At 37.6% G+C, this 20954-nt stretch overlaps 1 protein-coding gene across 6 annotated transcripts; it reads right to left on the bottom strand.

Annotated features, from left to right (window-relative positions):
- Nucleotides 1-4877: 4877 nt before the first annotated feature.
- On the bottom strand, nt 4878-20677 carry LOC140769724 (protein NRT1/ PTR FAMILY 8.3-like). Of its 6 annotated transcripts, XM_073110585.1 has the most exons (13): nt 20483-20677; nt 20321-20399; nt 20156-20231; nt 19988-20069; nt 19787-19891; nt 17705-17785; nt 17517-17574; nt 14174-14235; nt 8178-8312; nt 6959-7064; nt 6646-6863; nt 5998-6554; nt 4878-5910 (listed from the first exon to the last, which is right to left on the bottom strand). In XM_073110585.1, the coding sequence occupies exons 9-13, from the start codon at nt 8229-8231 to the stop codon at nt 5109-5111; spliced, it is 1737 nt and encodes a 578-aa protein (XP_072966686.1). In that variant the 5' UTR covers nt 8232-8312; nt 14174-14235; nt 17517-17574; nt 17705-17785; nt 19787-19891; nt 19988-20069; nt 20156-20231; nt 20321-20399; nt 20483-20677; the 3' UTR covers nt 4878-5108. The 6 variants fall into 6 exon arrangements, with proteins under 6 accessions (XP_072966686.1, XP_072966677.1, XP_072966702.1 ...); XM_073110576.1 differs by lacking the exon at nt 14174-14235; XM_073110601.1 differs by lacking the exons at nt 14174-14235; nt 17517-17574.
- Nucleotides 20678-20954: the final 277 nt, after the last annotated feature.

Genomic DNA, 20954 nt, shown 5'->3' with positions numbered 1-20954 from the left:
TTTATCAAAGTTGATGGCTTGGCCCGAAACACTACAATAGACACCAATAATCGCTTTGAGATTGGAAGCTTCCCTTGTCGTAGCCCTACCAAACAGTAACAGATCATCGACGAACATTAGATGGGTGATTGGAGGGGCACTCCTAGCAGCCTTGACCTCGCTGAGTCGTTACCTGGCTCTTTCTTCATCCAGCATTAGCGAGAGGATGTTTGAGCTTAGGATGAAGAGGTATGGAAAAAGGGGACAACCTTGACGGAGTCCTCTAGAAGGGCGAAAGAAGTCATCAACTACACCGTTGACCACCACTGAAAGGGTGGCAGTGGAAATACAAGCATACACCAGATTGATAAATTTGGTTTGGAAGCCATAGCCCTCAAGGCAATCTCTGGTGAAGCTCCACTCTAGGCGGTCGAAGGCCTTTGAGAGGTCCGCTTTTAGCATAAAGGAGCCCTTCTTGCTCTTGGATGTCTTGAAGTGGTAAAGCATCTCCTGGGCTAGGACTTGGTTGTCCACAATCTGTCACTTGGGGATGAAAGCTTTCTGTGCGATGGAGATAATATCATGCAACAAAGGTTTTATTTGTTGAGCGAGTAGTTGGTAATGATTTTATATGTGGTATTGCAGAGGCTAATGGGCCAATAGTCGCCGGCAATCTCCAGCCTTTCCTTATTTGGTATGAGGATAATATTAGTGCGACTTATGGCCTTGTCCATCTCGCCTGTTACAAAGAACTTGCTCACTTCATTGAAGATGGCATTGCCTAGGTAAGGCCAGAAGGTTTGCAGGAAACATGCGTTCAAGCCATTTGGTCCTAGCACTTTGTCAGGGCCAAGACTCAGGAGCACACAATTAGAGTAGGCCGATGTGGTTGCACCTTTTTCGACTGTGGCCGAGAAATGGAAAAAGGAGGTGTTTTGGTCTCCCCAAGACAACCAGCTCACACATGATCTTTGATGCCAATAGATCTCGTCTTTGAGGAGTAAGTCCTCGTGAATACTTCTTAGAGTCCACTCCTTTGCCCAATCCTTATCGGTGTAGCCATTCTCTTGAATATAGAGAATCTCTTGTTCCACCTTCTTAATTTTGCTCCGAAGGCTGCCGGTTCTTGAGTTGGCCCATTTGCGAATGTGCTTTGTAAGGACAGCCAGATTGAGAGAGAGGGAGCTATTGGGGTTGTAAGAACTCCATATTCTACTATAGAAAGGGGAGAATGCTTCTTCCTTAAGCCACTAGGTTTCAAATCTGAATCGTGATCTCGCTCGTCTCCTTGCTTGTGCAGTGGATTGTGGTCAGATGAAATAGCAGGTTGGTGGCAGACTTGAGCTTCTGAGTGCATAGAACACCACTGGGGCAAGCTAGAGCCCAGTCGAGTCATTCTCTGATTAGCTTGCAAGGGGATCTTCTGTTAGACTATGTAAAAGCTGGGCCTATGAACCTAAGATCTATAAGGCCAACATTAGTGATCCAGTTGTTGAACTCCTGCATCCTGTTGTGTCTTCCCTCTAGCGCACCCTTTTTTTCATTTGAGGAGGCCACGCAGTTGAAATCGCCAACACAGCAAAGGGGAAAATGGTAACTCGTTGCGTAGAGGGTGATTCTTGACCAAATGAAGCTGTTTCTAGCATGAAAAAGGGTCACCACAGATTCCTCCTAGGTCCTAGTTGAGGTCTGATGATTGGTCATTGATATGGGCAAAAATGAAGTTTGGGCCCGCTTCAAGGACTTCCACCACTACACTATCATCCCATAGGAGCCAAGGACCCCCTGCTAGACCAGTGGAGCTAAGGATGAAGCTATTTCGCATTGGGAGGGAAGAGATGATGGACTGCACCTTCGTCTTTCCGCACTTGGTCTCAAAGAGAAATGCCATGCTTACTTTAGTGTAGCGGAGGAAGTTCCTGAGGTTCTGAATTGTCGGGGAACCTCCTCATCCTTGACAAAACCAGGCTAAGATTTTCATGGTTGTCTGAGCGGCAGTTCCGGTCGCGCCGCTTGGGGTTGATTGTCATCCTCTATGGGGACTTGTGCTACTGCTAGAGAGGGTAGCAAACGCTTCGCTTGAGATGAAAGGGATGACGAGGCTTTACGTTTCCCCGAAGATAGCAAGGTTGGAGGATGGCAGCTAGTTTCCTCGCCTGCGTCTTTTTGGGTTATGTGGGAACTATGTTGCAAGTCAGCTCGCTTAAGGCACCTTATACTACATAAGCACTAGGATTGCATGCATGGGGTGGGTGGGACCCACACTTTTGGACGCCTCCCCTTTCAGTTTTTTGGTGTTCCTTTGGCTAGGGCCTGCTCAAGAACTTTCACCACCTTGGGATGACTGACGGCTATTACCCCAACTACTGATAGGATTTGTTCAGCTTTCGAGGATGCTGATGTGGGCTTCTGACATGGAATGGCGTCCGCTAGAGCCATGGGAATTGAGATGAGGGAATGGCCACCCACGCTACCACCATGAGAGAGCTGATTACTAGTTTTTGATCTTACCTCGGCAACCACTGTTAGGGTAGCTCTAGAGTGCTCCATTAAGGCTTCGACATGTCGATTAGATTGGGCAGGATCAACTAATGCACCGCTTGCTAGGGTCAGAATGGGCGATACATAAGTGCACTTTGATTTGACCTTACTGCTCATCCTGTCAAGCTCTTCACCAAAGGTGTGGATTGGTCTGATTGGTGACAGCTCAGTCACTACCTAGGAGAACCTTTATGACCCCGGCCTTGCTCTACCTTCACCACCATTGCTGGCGACCTCTGGCGATCCTTGGATGGCACCTAGTTTGACAAAACTAGGTTTCAGAAGGTCTAGTAGCTTGTCATGGATGTGCTTAGGATATTCTTGCTTGATTCTGGACTCCAACGCCCCTTTATTGGCCCATTCAGATTGATCATGCCCCACAAGCCCGCAGAACGAATAGTGGCGGGGTAGTCTCTCATACTTTACTTGGATATCTAGGGTGGTTTCGTTCGTCAGTGAGACTAAGAGCGAATCGACCAAAGGTTTCGTGATATCCACTCTGATGCGCGAATGGATGAATCTACTCCAATGCGATGAATCGATGGCATTAAAGGTAGTTGGGGTACCTATCCTCTCCGCTAGCTTGCGAGTTGTTGCCTTGGAGAGATACTCCATGGGTAGTCCGTGGAATTGGACCCAAAATTTGCAGAAGGAGAAATTACAACTCTCAACAAGAGTGTTGGCCTTGAACTGCCTGAGGGTGAACAGATCTCGGTTGAATGACCACGGCGAGCTAAACCACACTCTCCACTTATCAGCTTCCTTTTCAAACACCAAGAGAAGACAATCTTGCCTACCTCAATGAATTCAAGGGATCCCTCCATGTTCCAAGCTCTTGAAAGAGCATTTTTTAACCCAATAAAACTATTGGATCTATCCATATCTAGTTTGCCCACGAGGCAAAGATCTAGGTTGCATGCAGGGACAGTGTTGTCCTCATGCAAATGGGATGGTCTCCTCCATGTTGCTATCAGAGAGAAGAGCAGAGAACCGTCGCAAGAGAACTTCATCCATCGACATGGAGGTAGAGAGGAGATAATGGACCCAAGGGGTGGTACCAGAGGGAAAGGAGGAGCAGAAATGAGGAGGGGGTGGAAATGGAGGCAGGGAAAAGGGACTTAACACTGTCCGTTAAGTCTCATAGAAGACGAGAAGGCTGGAGAGGAATAGCTCTCCAAGGGAAGACATCCCCTCCAACCTTGTCTTCGACCAGTGTAATATCCAGTTAAAAATAATAAAAGTAAAAATAAACAAGTACAATTAAAATAAAGAGAGAACTAATGCAAGGAATCAAATTGAATTGTTTCCATAATAACTGTTCGATCATGTGAATATTGATTATATGATAGCTTGATTTGTAGCATAATTTATATAAATATGATATTAGGATGATATGATTCTTAAACCTATAGAAAGATGAGTTAGCAATTTATAATTTTTGAATTTATTACGTATCTATATTGGTTCACCATAGAGGTCAAAAATTGAGAGAGACAATAATAGTAGGATCGTCTCCAACAACTTATCTAAAATACTGCGGTATATTTTGATCATAGATTTCTTATACAATCTTCTATTTAGGTGATTCTTAATTCTATAGAAAGTTGACTCAATTATCTAAATTTTATGTTTATCAGATTAGAAGATTCTATAAAAATATAGGTCTAATATTCTCTGTCGTTTTGTTGGTATATAAGCTTTAAATGTGAATTATGGATTTATATCAAAACCCCTCACTTGAAATAGAAGTTATCACGCCTCCTTACTTGAGATAGAAAAACATGCATAACTTTAAATTATGCAGGTTGACCACATAGAAGCACACTTCTAGAGAGTGGTGTTTGTGTACTATTTATAATTTAGTTTGTAAATATGGATGGGCTATCAATGAATAACATTGAGGCATGCGTAGTGTTTATGCATTAGCTTAGAGCACTAATTTAGTAGTGTGATGGTTTGGAACATGGCTCGGAGGTATGGTTAGATAGTGCAATGGCTTAGTGCCAAATTACTCAATTAATGCGAGGATTGGGCAAGTTGTCTAACTCATTGTCCGCTCTTGAATGATAAAAAAAAGAAAGACACCAAAAGTATTACGATTATTTTATTAGAATAGGTGAAGTGAAATGGGTAGGAACGTTAAAAAGGAAAACCCGTTGGTTTTTAGGGTTAAATTGCCCATAAAATCATTTTTCTTTGAAAGAAAACAATAAAGAGAGGATAGCATAGCAGACTCTGCTGATGTGGAGTAATGTTAAATTTCTTCTACCCTTCTTCTTGCAAATTGAATATTCTTATTTATTTTCTTGTGTTAATCATAGATTTAGCAAAAGTTTACTCCAACTAAGATGTAAATTCCTGTCACTTGGAGTTCCTTTTCTTCCTATCTTGAATAAAACCAGAGCTGGTTAGCCATAGTGCTCCCCCACCCTTACTTGAATCTACGGCTTCCATTTACCAAAAGAAATAACAAGTTGTAATCACGCTTACATTTTGATTGAATCTACTGCTTAACAGTGAAGCAGCTTTCCATGTGAAGATAATTATATCATCCATTATGTGGCGAGATCCATTCCTCATCTGAAACTTCAGCTCTCCAAAATGACTTTCTTTAGTGTGTAGTTCTTCGCAAAAGCAAGATATGTGACAAAATTCACTATACACAGGCCAGTCAAGCTCCAGAAGAAGTAATCAAGGTGGCCTTTGTTCAAATCATCTGGTATCCATCCAGGCTTCCCTTCTGTTGCCATCGTAACTGAAACGAGTGTTACAATGAGGGAGCTCAAGTATTGGCCTAGAGAGACTGTGAGCAATGCCAAAGCAGTGCAAATGCTCTTCATTGATTCAGGTGCCTGGCCATAGAAAAACTCCATCAGAGTGATAAAGATGAAGACCTCTGTGACTGCAAAAATTACATATTGAGGAAGCTGCCATGCGATGCTTATAAGTTCGTCCTTCTTAGCACTCTCTAATCTCCTCCATTCGACAAATGCAGCAGTCGCCATTGCGATGATTGCCAGAAAATATCCGATTCCCATCCTCTGCAACTGCGAGAGATCTTTTGAAAACCAGCACCTAATTTTTGGCACTAGTACTTTGTTATAGAGAACAAAAGCCATAACACTAATCACTTCAACAGAGCTCAAGGATGCCGGTGGAATGGCGAACGACCCGATTCTGGTGTCCATTGCACTCCCTTGCTGGATGAAAGTGGTATTCATTTGACAACACGCAGATGTATAGATGATACTAGTTGTCCAAATTGGAACAAACCGTAGAAGTATCTTCAACTCTTCTACTTGTGTTACAGTACATATTTTCCATGAACTTTTAAGATCATTGTCCTCTAAATGATTTGAATCATGAATAGTAGCTGCTTTGTCCAAGAACCTGAGAGTATAATGAGGAACTTAACTCTATGCACTTAACCTTCATTCAGGAAGTATATATAATAGAGTACGTTAGCATGAGAATTACCTGAATTCATCAGTATGTGCTAGTTTTGGTTGAGCAAAATTATTTGCAGAGTTGGAACTGCCCTCATAAAGGAGATTGCTATTTGTTGGACATTGCACGCTTATCTTCCGGAAAGATGCAACCAAAACCTGGCAAATACTCTTCAATGGACTACCATTCGGAGTTCGCAAATGGTAAGTTGGTGTTCCAAGTAGGAAGCCTCCCAATGCTAGTATTATGCATAGAGTTGATATACCATATCCAAGTGCCCAATCTATATTTTCTTGGATCCAGACTATGAAAGTGCCAGAAGCAATCCCTCCGAAGATGAAACAGATAAAGAAATAACTGAAGTAAGATCTCTTCCTTTCTCTGTCTGTAGGGTTCTCATCATTGAACTGCTCTGCACCGAAAGGAAGCACCGCCGACCTCACTCCTCCACTGCCGAATGAAACAAGATACAATCCAAAAAAAAAGAGAGTTTTCTTTGTTCCACTTGATGTCTGCGATGGGTTCACCTCAGATAGGGAAGAACTTGAAGTCAGAGTCAGAGTTGTAAGAGTTATCAGTATCATACCCTGAGAGTATATCAGAAAATAAGGAAATTGGTATAAAACTACTTTAAGAATGACTAAATGAGCTGAGATGCAGGAACTGAATTTGACATACAATTAAGAACATTATGAGGGAGACCCAAATGGTCTTGTAATTGCCCCAGTATGTGTCTGCTATGATAGCTCCAATAACTGGTGTAAAATAGCTCGTTCCATGCCAAATAGCAGCATTTGCTGCATTTGAAGCATTACTGCCATTAAGGACAGTGCGTAGAAATAAGACTAAGTTCGTTCCGATGCCATTGTATGCTATGCTGTCTAAGCATTCAAAACCTTCAAGAATCAAAGCAACGTAATGTTAAAGAAACAAAGCAATTGAGTTTGTTGCACCAAAGAAAATCTTAATTGTCGTGCAGATGAAAGTTCACCTAAAAGGATTGCTGGTGCTCTCCAGTCAGTAGGTTCGCACCGCAACTGGGGTTCTTGAAATGCTCCAGATGATGCTTCGTCATTGTAATTCCTTGGCAGCTCACTCTATAAAAAACAACTATCAAAATTAATGCCATCTTTCTTTTGCTACTTGATGGAGTCACTAATGTATTCATTTTGATTAGACTTAATATTGATCGGTAGTTTCAAATGTGTCGAGTTTCATAGGTAGAGTGCACGACACATTAATTATGTTGCTTTTCCTATGATGAATATATCTAAAATTGAATGCTTGCAGCTTCAACGTTAATTTATTACCAAAAAAAAAAAATTAAGTTAATCCATAGGTAATTCTTTCTTTCTTTCTCTGAGGATTTACGTTTTGGGATAGAGGGAGAGAATACTTCTACCTTGATCAGCAGAGACCTTTCTTCTTCTCCCTCCACGGATACCCAAAATTCAATATTTCTTCCTTACCTTCACTTCCCTCCATTAATAATGTCAAATGAATGTTCCAATCAACCTAAACAGTTTATGAACTGTGCAAAGCTTTTTTTTTGGGGGGAAGCATCTATTCAGAGCCACAAAATTCTTGATGTATATTGGAAGAAAGAAATTGGATTGAAAGTGACTTTCCTGCGTCCATATAGACCAGAAAGCAACTTAGTTTTAACTAGCTCGTTATAGAAAACCTTAATCTAGAAATAACTTGAGCTAAAAGGTGAACATGTTGGAATGCATGCACTTATAGGGCAGCCTTGTATATTTCCTAGAACTCTCGGACATTAGAACAAACTACCAACGTTCAAAATATGCTTGAATAAATTCGAACAACCAACTTTCACTTCTTGGCTTGAATTTTTCTTGGAGTTCTTGGGTAAATTTTGTTCAAAATTTTTTGAAAATTAGAAGGTCTCAAATTTGAATTTGATATAGTGGAAAAGGCTGTTTGCATTTGTTCAAACAAGCTTAGAACATTCAAAGCAAATTCGAACAACTTCAATTAACAGAGCATCCTCCTTCAATATTTGACGTATAGATTTTGCTACAGATTGTTACAAATTAAACTAGAAAGCATACACTAATACATAATTTGCTTTATCACAAACTTACCACTCACAAAAGAACTAACACAATGTTTTTATTATTGTGAGAGCAATACTACGTAGCATATTCATGTGTATAATTAGAGAGGAGGAGGAGGAGGAGGAGGCTTACTTTAACCAGCAGAGGGGCTTTGTTCTCCTCTCTCCAAAAACTCTCAGATTCCATTGATCAAGAAGAGGAACAAGCTCTTCCCCTCTTCCAATACTTCTTGCAAACTCCCATGAGACTTTTATATAGGAACAGGTTCTGCAATACTTCCCATCATTTCCCACACGAAAATTTATAAACATATGCAAAATTTAATTGGGGCATAATTAAACCGGCAAGTTGATCACAAATTATTAGTTAAATTCAAATTGGTTGGCATTTTAAATTCACACCCAAACAGTCACATGTATAATATCAATGACCGTACAAGATTTACTCAAGATAGTGTCAGGTGGTTATACAAAATCAAAGAAAAAAGCTAGTAGAGAGTGAATAACCAAGCTCTTATTTACATTAGCATGACAGAGACCTCATTTATAATGGTCTGTTGTCAAAGGTTCTAATAAATAAAAAAAAACAACTAGAAGACCAAGGTCAACATTTTTTAATGTATCTTGATATAATGAAGCATGGAAATGAAACTAGCTGTTGTCAGCTCTGCATAATGAGAAGAGTAATATATTTACAGTAGCTGATTCAATAGATGGATAGGTTTGAACTACTTTTCTACTTTACTTTGTGTAATTGAGAGAAGATAAAGATGGTCATTTTTGTCCAGCTTAATATTCCTGAAATCTCAGCCACCAAAGTTATATTAAATATTACATCACATTACATTATATCACATCACATCACATCACATCATATCTTATAGATCATCAAATGGAGAGGACATTTTGTCAAAGCAGCAATCTATCTATCAATCTATCTATCTATCTGTCTATCAATCTAATCTAATCTGATCTAATCTTTTTTAGTAGAGCCAAGCTATCATAAATATCACTTCCAAGAAAGTGAACAATGCAACAGGAATGGACAAAGTATTATTATTTTTGGGCGTCGTGTTCACTAATTTCCTATTTCACTTGTAGGATGAATGTAGTGGTCATTCGAGTGCACGTAGTTGAGTAGCATTATTATTTTTGGGCGTCTTGTTACCCACATGAAAAAATTAGTTTAAACTATTTTATTGGTAGATCAGATTATAATAGTAAAAATAATTTGGAAGATTGATCTTAGTAACTTATTAATTTATGAATAGTACTTTTGTGGATTTATCTAAATTATATGTATGTATTCTCAAAAATCAAAGTACAATGGATTAGTAAATACTTGGAACTGTATTAGTTACTCAATGCTAGGTTGATTCAGTATATGTTAATTGTTGTTGGATATGGATTGGTATTATGAATGAAATATTATATTGTCGAGTGATTAAAAGGATTATTTGGCAGAATTTACTAGAAAGTCATTGCATTTGAATATCATTAATTAAATATTTTAGTGGATATTCTAGTAACAATAGTAATTGAGTTGATCATGATTGGATTGGAACTATATGAATTATTGAATGGATAGTTTAGATATGAAAAATAATTGATAGAAAGATCATTATAAATTTTTAACGTGTATATTGCTCGAGGTAGTCTGGACTTAATCATTCAAATATTGTAGGTTAAAAAGGAAGATCATGTAGGGAATTAGAAGGTTCTATAAATTTTATTTGATGTTGTAATATGATTAATATTAACAGGTTGGATCAGATGTGCTGTATGTTATTTTGAAGAATATATTATGAACACAAGTGATATTATAATCTTATATGAATTGATGTGATTTCTTATATTGATTTATTTAGTAATTTGTATAATGGTTTAAGAATATGAGCAATGCACTTTTAAATAAAAGAGTTTGTACTATTGCCTAAATTTTATGAGGATATCAGATGATGGTGAGTATGTCTAGGTTAGTGGCATAATTTGTCTAGAAAGATAATCATGAGTTAAATATTTCGGATGTTCTTGAAATAATATGTATTTATCGTTCTATCCGGTATTAGTGATAGTATTGAGGCATTCTCCTTTGAGCATGTTTGGGATCGGAGTATACATTTAGTAGATGGGAGATATTTTACTTAAATAGGCTATATTGTATTATTATATGTGATTATGGCATTACGTTATTATATGATTGCAATTAGCAGAAGAAGTGATAGATTTGGACAGATTGAGATATTTTGGAGTAAAACATGATACAATTTATATATGACAACACTTTCTATGTTGTAGAATTAGTGTACGTTCTTTCTTGCAAACCAGTGATGTTATAGATGTCTATGGATATAGTATGATTACCTGACTAACCTAGATCTAGGAATTTATTTTTATACAGGAGTTACTTGTGGAATGTTAGGAGTTAATGAGTACATTAATATATGAAGTATGAGTTATGGATCTAAAAAAGTGAGATTAGACAATTGTCGATGTGATTAGAAAGGAGTGGAATTAGATATGTTAATTTTCTTGCAATATCAATGACTTAATTTCGGTGTTGAAATTTTTATAAGGGGGAAGGAAAATGTAACAACCCAACCTTAAAAAAATTAAAATTTAATTTATGGGCACGACGTGGCTGGCCTCGTGCCCATGGAGCTGCATAGGGCAAGGGGAAGCTCCCCGGGTAGGAGTGGCACCGACACGAGGTCGTCGGCCGGCCGATTGCTCGACGAGACCGCAAGGAGGATGGGAAGGGGAAAGTACTTCAGGCTAATTAACTTAAAGAATTAACTACACCAGATGGCGGAGGACTCATCCGCGAGCACCTCTACAGCGGCGACAAGCTCCAGCAATGCCCCGGCATGCGAGAAGGGGAAGAGGTATAACCCCAACCTTTAAAAAAATTAAAATTTAATTTATGAGCACGATGTGGCCGGCCTTGTGTCGATGCAGCTTGCGTGGGTGGGTAGGGGGGGGGGGGGTGCCATGCACCCCACTACCGCTGCAGCAGCCTACCAGCTATAGCCAGCTGACCACGGTGGGCCCCAGCACCGTTGTAGCCGTCGCCGTTCCCCCTCCTCCCCACTACCTCTCTATCTCTCTCTCTCTCTCTCTCTCTCTCTCTTTCTTCTCTCCCCTCTCTCTCTTTCAGTCTCTCTCTCACTCTCCTCTCTCCCTCAAACTCTCTCTCTTTCTCTCTCTTTCTCACTACTATCGCCACCAACCTGCCTCTACTACCGTCGTGCTACCGATGCTGGTGAGCCTCCTCCTTCCTCCTCTTCCTTCTCTCTCTCTCTATCTCTATCTCTCTCTCCCCCCCCTACGACCGTCACCTTCAACCACCTGATCCGTCGCCAGGAAGCAACCGGTGCTCCCTCATCCCCTCCCTTCTCTTCTCACCTTTCTTTCTCATCCTCTTTCTCTCTCTCTCTCTCTCTCTCTCTCTCTCTCTCAATTGGGCTCGGGCTCGTCGGAGCTGAGCCGTCGATGAGAGGTCGGTGGCCAACCAGCGGTTGAGCCCCTCCCCGTTGGCCCAGCGCAACTGGGGTTCTTGAAATGCTCCAGATGATACTTCGTCATTGTAATTCCTTGGCAGCTCACTCTTGAAAAAACAAGTGTCAAAATTAATGCCATCTTTCTTTGCTACTTGACGGAGTCACTGATGTATTCATTTTGATTATGACTTAATATTGATTGGTAGTTTCATATGTGTCGAGTTTCATAGGTAATTCTTTCTTTCCTATGATGAATATATCTAAAATTAATTATGTTGCTTTTCCTATGATGAATATATCTAAAATTGAATGCTTGCAGCTTCAACGTTAATTTGCTATCCAAAAAAAAAAATTTAAGTTAATCCAAAGGTAATTCTTTCTTTCTTACTCTGAGGATTTAGGTTTTGGGATAGAGGGAGAGAATACTTCTACCTTGATCAGCAGAAGATTTTTCCTCTTCTCCCTCCATGGATACCCAAAATTCAATATTTCTTCCTTACCCTCACTTTCCTCCATTAATAATGTCAAATGAATGTTCCAATCATCCTAAACAGTTTACGAACTGTGCAAAACTTTTTGGAGGGGGGAGTATCTATTCAGAGCCACAAAATTCTTGATGTATATTGGAAGAAAGAAATTAGATTGAAAGTGAAATATTCCTGCGTTCATATAGACCAGAAAGCAACTTAGTATTAACTAGCTCAGTATAGAGGGAAGTCATTTTTGAGCTTTAGAAACTGTGAAAAATTAAGTATAGAGGGATATCACATCACATCTCATAGATCATCAAATGGAGAAGACATTTTGTCAAAGCAGCAAGCTATCTATCAATCTATCTGTCTGTCTTTCTATCTATCTATATATCTATCTAATCTAATCTAATATTTTTTTAGTAGGATTAAGAGCCAAACTATCATAAATATCACTTTCAAGAAAGTCAACAATGCAACAGGAATGGAGAAATATCCAATCTTGGTGGTTCACTAATTTCCTATTTCACTACTTGGATGAATGTATTGGTCATTCGAGTGTCTCCAAGAACTTTAAGAATAATTATATGTACTTAATGATCTGAATCTGTAACAATATGATGCAGGGTCTCAAGGAAAGAGTCGGATAGATATACATTTCTAAATCTTGTTGGTTTTCCAATAAAAAATACCAAGATAGTGGGCATCAAAAGTCTTGTTGATTCAAAGAATCATCAAGAACAATAGAAAATAAATCTCCAATAATTTTATTGGATCTTCAAAAATCCAAAATAACAATCTTTCAGCAGTATAAATTAACGTCAAGGGCAAAATCTTCACTTTTACCAAAACTAACAAAAATGAGATGTACACCGGAAAAGATAAAGCTAATAGTAGAGAATCAAGATCTGAAAGAATCTTCCAAATCTGAGAACTCTACAAAAGATAATTAAAAAATATAAAAACTCTCCTAAAATACTAAAATTATGATTTCGAGGCCTAAACAATAGAATTCTTTCTGAGATTGCAAAAAATCACTTTGTCAAAAGAAATTCTATATCTCAATCCAAGTATGAAAAATAAAAAGAATCAAGCCTCTGTTCGCTCTGTTCACTTATAGAATAAAGATGGAATAGGCATAAATATTCTATTTTTATATACTAAAAGAAGAGGGCTAATACTAGTATAAGTTATTACAATATTTAGTTTAATACTAGTATAAATTGTAATAATTACATTTGACGTGATATAAAATTAATATTAAAATAAGGTAATTGTATTAGAAATTGATGATATTTTATACTCAATGACAAAAATATCCTTGACTATATGTTAAGTAAATAGTATGGCCTTTCAACTGCAGACTTCCCCACATTATACTGTATTTAAAGCATACTTCTCCACATTGTCAACGGGAAACAATGATTCTAAATTTTCTCACATTTACTGTGATGGACTTCCCTGCACAAGCACTAGTTGCCCACACAATATGAACAACCCTACCCTACTTCTCCGCACTCGCAATTTTCCCGCATTGCCTCCAACTCACGTAGTGAGCTGTAGACCTCAGCTGCACCAACCTCAGTAGCAACGACAACCTATCTCTGTTGTGGTAGCTGAATAGGCGATCGTAAATACTTTTCAAAACTACCTAAAACTTAGGAGGTGAATCGTCGCCCACGATCACACGATGTGACAAGGAGTGTGAATATAAGGCCCCTGCCCGGTATAGGCACGTGCACGCCCATACGCCCACAGGGCATGCGCAGCGCACACGACAGGACGATGGGCCCGTCACGCACAGATACACTTCTGTGCACATATAATCATGACATCATCAAATAATAGCTGCTAACATATTCATACTCACATAATCCAACACCAAATAAATCATATTATTAATCAAATAAATCTGTTAACATATAAATATCTAAGTCTACAATAATATATATTAGACCACTACCTAATCTGGCAGGACTCACACAGGCCATAACAAAGCATCAAGATACAACTAAACAATTGATACACGAGTGCACTATAATCTAACATGTACTATACAAATCATCGTCTGATATAATAAAATACAAATATAACAAACAACGATACAACTCAATATCTAATTAAACTGTCTTCTATACCACTTCACATCTATAGCTCACCTCATCTTTACTTCAAAATATCTCATCAGGATATCTCAAGTCGGTATTACGTACCATAATATCTGTGAGATTTAGAAAAGAAATAAAGAGAGCCATGAGCAAAAGGCTCAGTGAATAGACCTTACCCCGAATCAGGGATGCTAAACAGAGAGTAAATCATGTACTGGATAATATGAATCAAAAAGCATTCTCATGAATGAGCATATTACATCCTCGACCAAAAATATATCTCACAATGAAATTACAATATAACATCACCAAATGTAACAATATATGATGTATAACAATCATGACCCAATGATACTAGTCACATCAATGATGATGCATGATGCATGCCAACCACTAGATAGTCGTATATGTCAGAGCCAAATATAATTCACATATCTCTCACTATCACAATCATCCGTCTCAACTCTTAATATCATCCATCATGTTAGACTATGGTACCCGGCCCAAACTCGATACTCATTATGCTACAAGCTCAGAGCATACCCTGTCATACGTTAAGAATATCTCTGGAGATAAATCATACCCTGCCATACGCTAAGGGTATCTCAGAAGAAAGTAATTATACCCTATCATACGCTAAGGGTATATCAATGATAGTTGTACCATATCATATACTAAGAGTACAACCATCAGCTATCACCATACGCTAATAGTATATCCAGTACCAGTCCGGATCAGATACTGTTCCAGCCATCACATCACATACACAAGTATTTTCATGATTTCCTATACATGATAGATCATATGCATATATCCAGTACTGCAACAGATCATACAACTCAGGAATTTAGGTGGTAAAGAAGCCACGAGAAAAATGATGCAATGCAAACTCCAACCATGTATCTAACTCATACATACTCCTGTTATTTTATTATATGCACACTTATGATAGAAATCATCTCGACATAAAATCATAACAGTATAGTCATCTCCAATCATCTCTATATATCACCAATGTACTTATATCCCAGATCAGTCTAATCAAATGCATAATAAAATATGCTTGACTGAAATCATAGCTAGATAAAGTATATAATCATGCTGGAGACCAAAACATGCATATACATAATATATAATATATTCTAATTTAAGAAAGGCGTCTAGGGGATAGGACTACTCACATCTAATCAGAAGACACAACTCACGATCCATCACATCCGGCAACCAAGTGATAATTCGTCCTAACAGGGTCCATGGGGCCTCACATAAGGAGTTTAGGATCTGAAAATATTTAAGTAGCATGAAGCCATTCATCTAATTAAAATCCGTTCATGTAATATATGATAATTTATTAGGTTTTAGAATTTCTACTTATCTTTATAACTAGCTAGATTTTTAATTATAAATAAAAATATAAATATAGATAAAAACCTAATTATAATTAAATTATATCTTGATTAATTAGGGACTATGTAGTTGTTACTTTATAAAATAATAAATAAATAAATACATATGCCTAGTATTTTATTTATTACAAAATAATAATGTATTTTAAACTATTAGAATTACTTAAAATGTATCTTATTCTACAAATTTGATAATTATAATTTACAAATCTATATATTAATCTAATAGAGATATAAATAAATAAATATAAGTATTACCTATATTTATACCTAATTAACTATACAAATTATAATTAATAATAATCATATTGAAGAATATATATTGTTATTAAAATAATTAATGTCTAAATAATCTATTTGCATTAACATAAATAAATAACATCAATAAAATAAATAAATAATTAATTAATTAAAACATTGCCATCAGTGTTGTGCAGTGTTGGGCCGAGCCCAGTACTATGCAGAAAGAGAAGGAGAAGAAGCCGAGGAAGAAAAAGAAAGAAAGAAAGAAGAAGAAGAGAAGGGAAGAGGGGAGGGAAGTGCGGACCTGGGCCAATGGGGAGGGCATCGGCCGCTGCTGGCCAACCAGTGGCCAGCCTCTTGCCGGCGGCTCGGCTCCGGCGAGCCCTAGCTTGGTTGTGAGCGAGACAGAGGGAGGGAAAGGAGCTCACCGACACTCGCGGAGGTGGTGGCGGCGGTTTCCAAGGACGGCGGTGGCGGCGATAGGCTGACCTCGGCGAGAGAGATAGAGACTGAGAGAGAGAGAGCGAGAGAAAGAGGGATAACATATAATCAAATGACAATGGGGAGATTGAAGAAATTTATTTTCTACCATTACAATATTAAATTGAGGGAGAGAAATTTAAGAAAGAAGATAAAAATGATCAGCTGATTAATTTCAAACATATTTTTGATGAAGAAAATCTTTGACACTAAATCAAAGAAGTGGAGGTCTGATTATTAGATGATACAGATATTCAACAGACATTCAATATTCATTTAGTTATATGAATTGCTCCATATGAACGTAAATATGTGCACAATTACATACATATGCATATATATACACGTGAACATATGTATATATGTCTATATATACACATGTATACACATATATACATACACACATACACAGACATATATACACACACACACATATACAGAGAGCAGTGCATGTGAATATTGACAATTTGTTTGGTTCAGAAATTGTCAAGCCATAAGAGTTTCTATGGTTGGAATGTTTAACCTACAGGGAGCAGCTCCTAACTAAGGCTGAACTCATTATTTAAGGCCAAACCAACAAGATTGCAGGTTTTGACCCTGGTTTTGATCCACTGTCAACTGAAACTGATGTTTCAACAAAAATGTTTTGTTTCTTTTCGGAATCAAAATCACAACCAACCCAAAACCGAAATATTGAACCATTACTTTATGCAATTCCCAAATCTTGCAATCAAAGATAGTAAGTTGGCCAAACTTGTTCAGAAATGCAAGACACCCTTTTAGAATAGAATATATAACCACAGTTATTCCTTGTATCCATGTATACTTTCCTTATAGCTAGATGCTTACTGGTCCTAATATCTAGATGCCAACATTCCTCATATATTATGGACATAACTGCATGGAGATCATGCTCTATTAAATTACATGCTATAATCATTATTTTGCTGCTTTGGTGTGTATAGCTATGTGGATTATAATTCTTGAACTCATTTTCTGCATTGTACACTACAACAACTACCAAATATTGTTTCTTGGTTCTCAATAAACAATTAGACTCAAGCATGTCTATAGCAACTAGGTTTACAACTTGTTCAATGTATCTGCCCTACTGGCTTCCCTATCAAGTAGCTGGTGACCTCTATGGTTAGTGTGTTCAAACATTTCAATAATAAATCTTCTACAGAAGCCAGTTAAACATTAGCTCAGTTCTTCAAATAACATAAATAAAAGGATCTAAAACAGAAAAAGACCCAAATAAGTACCTATAAACAAATGTTAAGTGTGTCTGTATTCCTTCAGATTCAAGCAACCTTGAGGCTTCTATCCCATGAACAGGAAACGAATACTTATCAGAGTAACAAAAGATGTAGCACACTAAAAGTTTATCCAGACTAAAGTCTTCCAAGATAGAAACTTAACAAATAATAACAGAACTAGCTGTACATCTTACTTGCCAAGTTGAAGGTATTTTGAAGAGTAGACGCTGTGACGAAACCTCCACTTCATTGTATAACTTTAACAGTTCATGCACCTTCAGAGTAACATAAAGATATGAAGCCCGTTCCAATAGGAGTTATATGGCATAAATTTACTTGCTAGTTAAATGCTGAAGAAATAAATCAGCAGCACAATTAGGCCAGAAGCATCCAAAAAGCCATGGAGGGGAAAGCATTAGCAAGTTTATTCATTACGAGTTAATCAACAATATACTGAGTAATAACTCTAGAATATTCTATCAGCTACGAGAATTTAAACCACTATCTTACAACTCAGACTAGAGAACTAAAGAGAATATATATATTAAATTAGTCTAATTCGTTCTAGTGCGCCGATACAAAACTAGTGTTGAAGATGAAACAACTCAGTTCAGTCAAAACTACTTTAGAACAATGGTTGATTTAGACTTATGTAAGACTAACTGATCAACATAAAATATGTCAATAATCCTCTCTTTGTCCATTGGGAAGCTATATGTGTGATTTTAGAACTACTTGAAGCTGACTTTAGAACTACTGATACAAAACTAGTGTTGAAGCTGAAACAACTCAGTTCAGTCAAAACTACTTGACAACAACGGTTGATTTTAGAACTATGTAAAAGACTAACTGATCAACATAAATTCCACCAAACATCATATCTTTGGCTATTGGGAGCAGTATTTTGTTTTTGCCTATATTAGAAAAATAAAGTATACATAAAGAACACAGGTAAATGTAAATTCAGATGTTTATGAAATTTCATGAAAAAGTGTAAGACTTCATTTTTCTAGGTTCAAATTTCTTGTTTATATAGTATTATTGTCTATCTATATCAATGCATATTACCATATCAAATTGGAAAGAAGCAAATAGTTGAATTCCTATTTTTGTTACCTTTTTCCTCCTTATATGTAGTTATATACAATCACACATACACACACATATACATAATCAATGTTGTGAAAAGCACCCATAAGTTTGTGGGTGACCATCACGCTGCATACACATAGGCTGTCATGATAGCTTTAAAAACAACTGCTAATTTCAATTTCAAGGTTTCAGAAAAAAGTCAAGAAACTTCAAACCATACCACTGCACATCCAATTTGTGGCCGAGCAACATAGCACTAAACAAATTAAAGGACTGAAAAGCACTGGTCATTTGTGAATACGTGATTATCCAATTGCGCAAAAACAATATAGTATAATGAGGACAAAATCTTAACATAACATCCATCAAGTACAAGATAAGATCGTTAGAAATAGCAGAAGCAATATATGCTTTGTAGGAAAACCTGATACAACTTTATTAGAGGAGGGTGGTAGAGAACACATCTCAATTTTTAAGAGGAAAGAACTTTTCTCCTCATAGACACATAAAAGAGGGGTTGGAGATGTACAGCTATAGGAGCTGCACAGAGCTCCGAGGGAATTATTTAGGAGAGATCACAATAGGCACAATCTATTTATTTGTTCTTTTATCTCTCTAAAACAAACACAATGGACGCATACAACCCCTTTCATAAACTTAAAGATGACTTTTAACTTACAACTTATGACCCTTTGATTTGACCACCACGTTCATGACACTTCCCTTGACTCTTGACATTCAAGACTTGGGTTCTACATTTCATTATCCTTCAACTCCATAACCTTTAGTTTTCCAATTGACTTTGACTCCAACTAGGATTCCACTTGGATGTTATGTCACATATACAAATCAAGTTTAATTCAAATAGAGGTAATGCAAGAATGTTTGCTCAGTATGATTATGCACCATATTTTACTGTTAAATTGTAATCTTTTGCTATGGCTTGCACTTCTGCCTACTAGTCTTATTCATCTCCACCACCTAGGAGATCAGTTACCTAAAGAGAGTGCATGTACGGAAAATGATATGGCCGCATATAGCAGATAGCAGAAAGCAGCACCTTAAGTCACTACATTGTATGAACTGAGAAAGAGTAATGAAATTAGATCATCAACCACCCAGTAATGATCAACACTAGTAAAGCTGCAAGTGAAACGAGATGCAAACTGGAAAAGTAATTATACTTTATGAATTATTCCATGTGTATCATAGGCCAAACGAGCATCCACTTCGGCTGATACCCGTCCAGGGACTAATTTGACCAGTTCAGCTCCAACATTAACAAACGCCTGTCAATCAACAGAGAAGTTTCATTTATCTCCTCACAACAAGAAATTCATCTTATATTCAAGGCAGACAGGTCAACGCAGAATGCCACCACCAACCTTGTTTGTGAAACAGGACATCCGGTCATCCATTTTCTCTCGCTAAGCATTCGGTATCTGCCAATGCCGTATCTATCGCACCCTACAACACATAATCTTCCATATAAACCTTCTTATATACTAAGAATTTCCAATAACCGCTTGGTAAAATTTCCAGAAACAGCTCACCTTGAACTTGGTACTGGGAAGACTGCAAATACCCAAGAGGAGCGAAGAGCTAACGGTGGCAGCTGTCGGAGGAAACCTGAAATCCAGTACCAGAACAGTAGGAAAAACATCAAATTGGTACAAATTTCAACACTTTCACAAAAATTGTGCACTAGAAGTACAAACCTTTCGAAATCATCGAAAACTACAGTATCTGGGACAATCTCACTAAAGCTTGACACAGCGTCCAGCTCAGTACTCAAATCTGGCAAAACCAATCATACGATTTAGATTCAAAACAAAGTATTCAAAAAACACGATCAAATGAGGAACAAATCAATGGAATACCAGCGTCGACAGAAGAGGAGGCATTCCCGGCGGAAGACACTACACTCGGAAATGATCTCTGGAGACGAAATAGAAGGTTCGCCGGTCAAACGGACGAACCCCACGGTCGCACCTGTGGTGGAAATCGAACCGAATAATATCAAAACAAAGAGAAACCAAGCACTTCACAAATACATATCAGGCGCTTACTAAATTTCCAATCTTTAAGAAAAACAAAATATATAATGTGACTGAGATTCTTTCATAATACAGCTGGAATACTTTCGAGAGTCTCACAAAGATGAGACAAATTGAAGGAGATTACTACCTTCATTTCCTTGTTTGGTTATGGGAGTTCTAATTTTGATGAAGTTTAATGAACGCTATTTTATGGTATAATGGCAACTGCATGATTTTTTTTTTTAATAAAGAAGGATTTTATAAACTAAATTTCACGGTTATAAAAAACTCCGTTAGAATCGGAGGCCGACAA

The sequence above is a fragment of the Typha angustifolia genome, chromosome 2 (genome assembly GCF_048772165.1).
Source record: "Typha angustifolia cultivar Huaian chromosome 2, ASM4877216v1, whole genome shotgun sequence".
Lineage (NCBI taxonomy): Eukaryota > Viridiplantae > Streptophyta > Magnoliopsida > Poales > Typhaceae > Typha > Typha angustifolia.
Note: the sequence above shows the minus strand (reverse complement) of the source record. Positions and strands in the feature narration are given on the sequence as shown.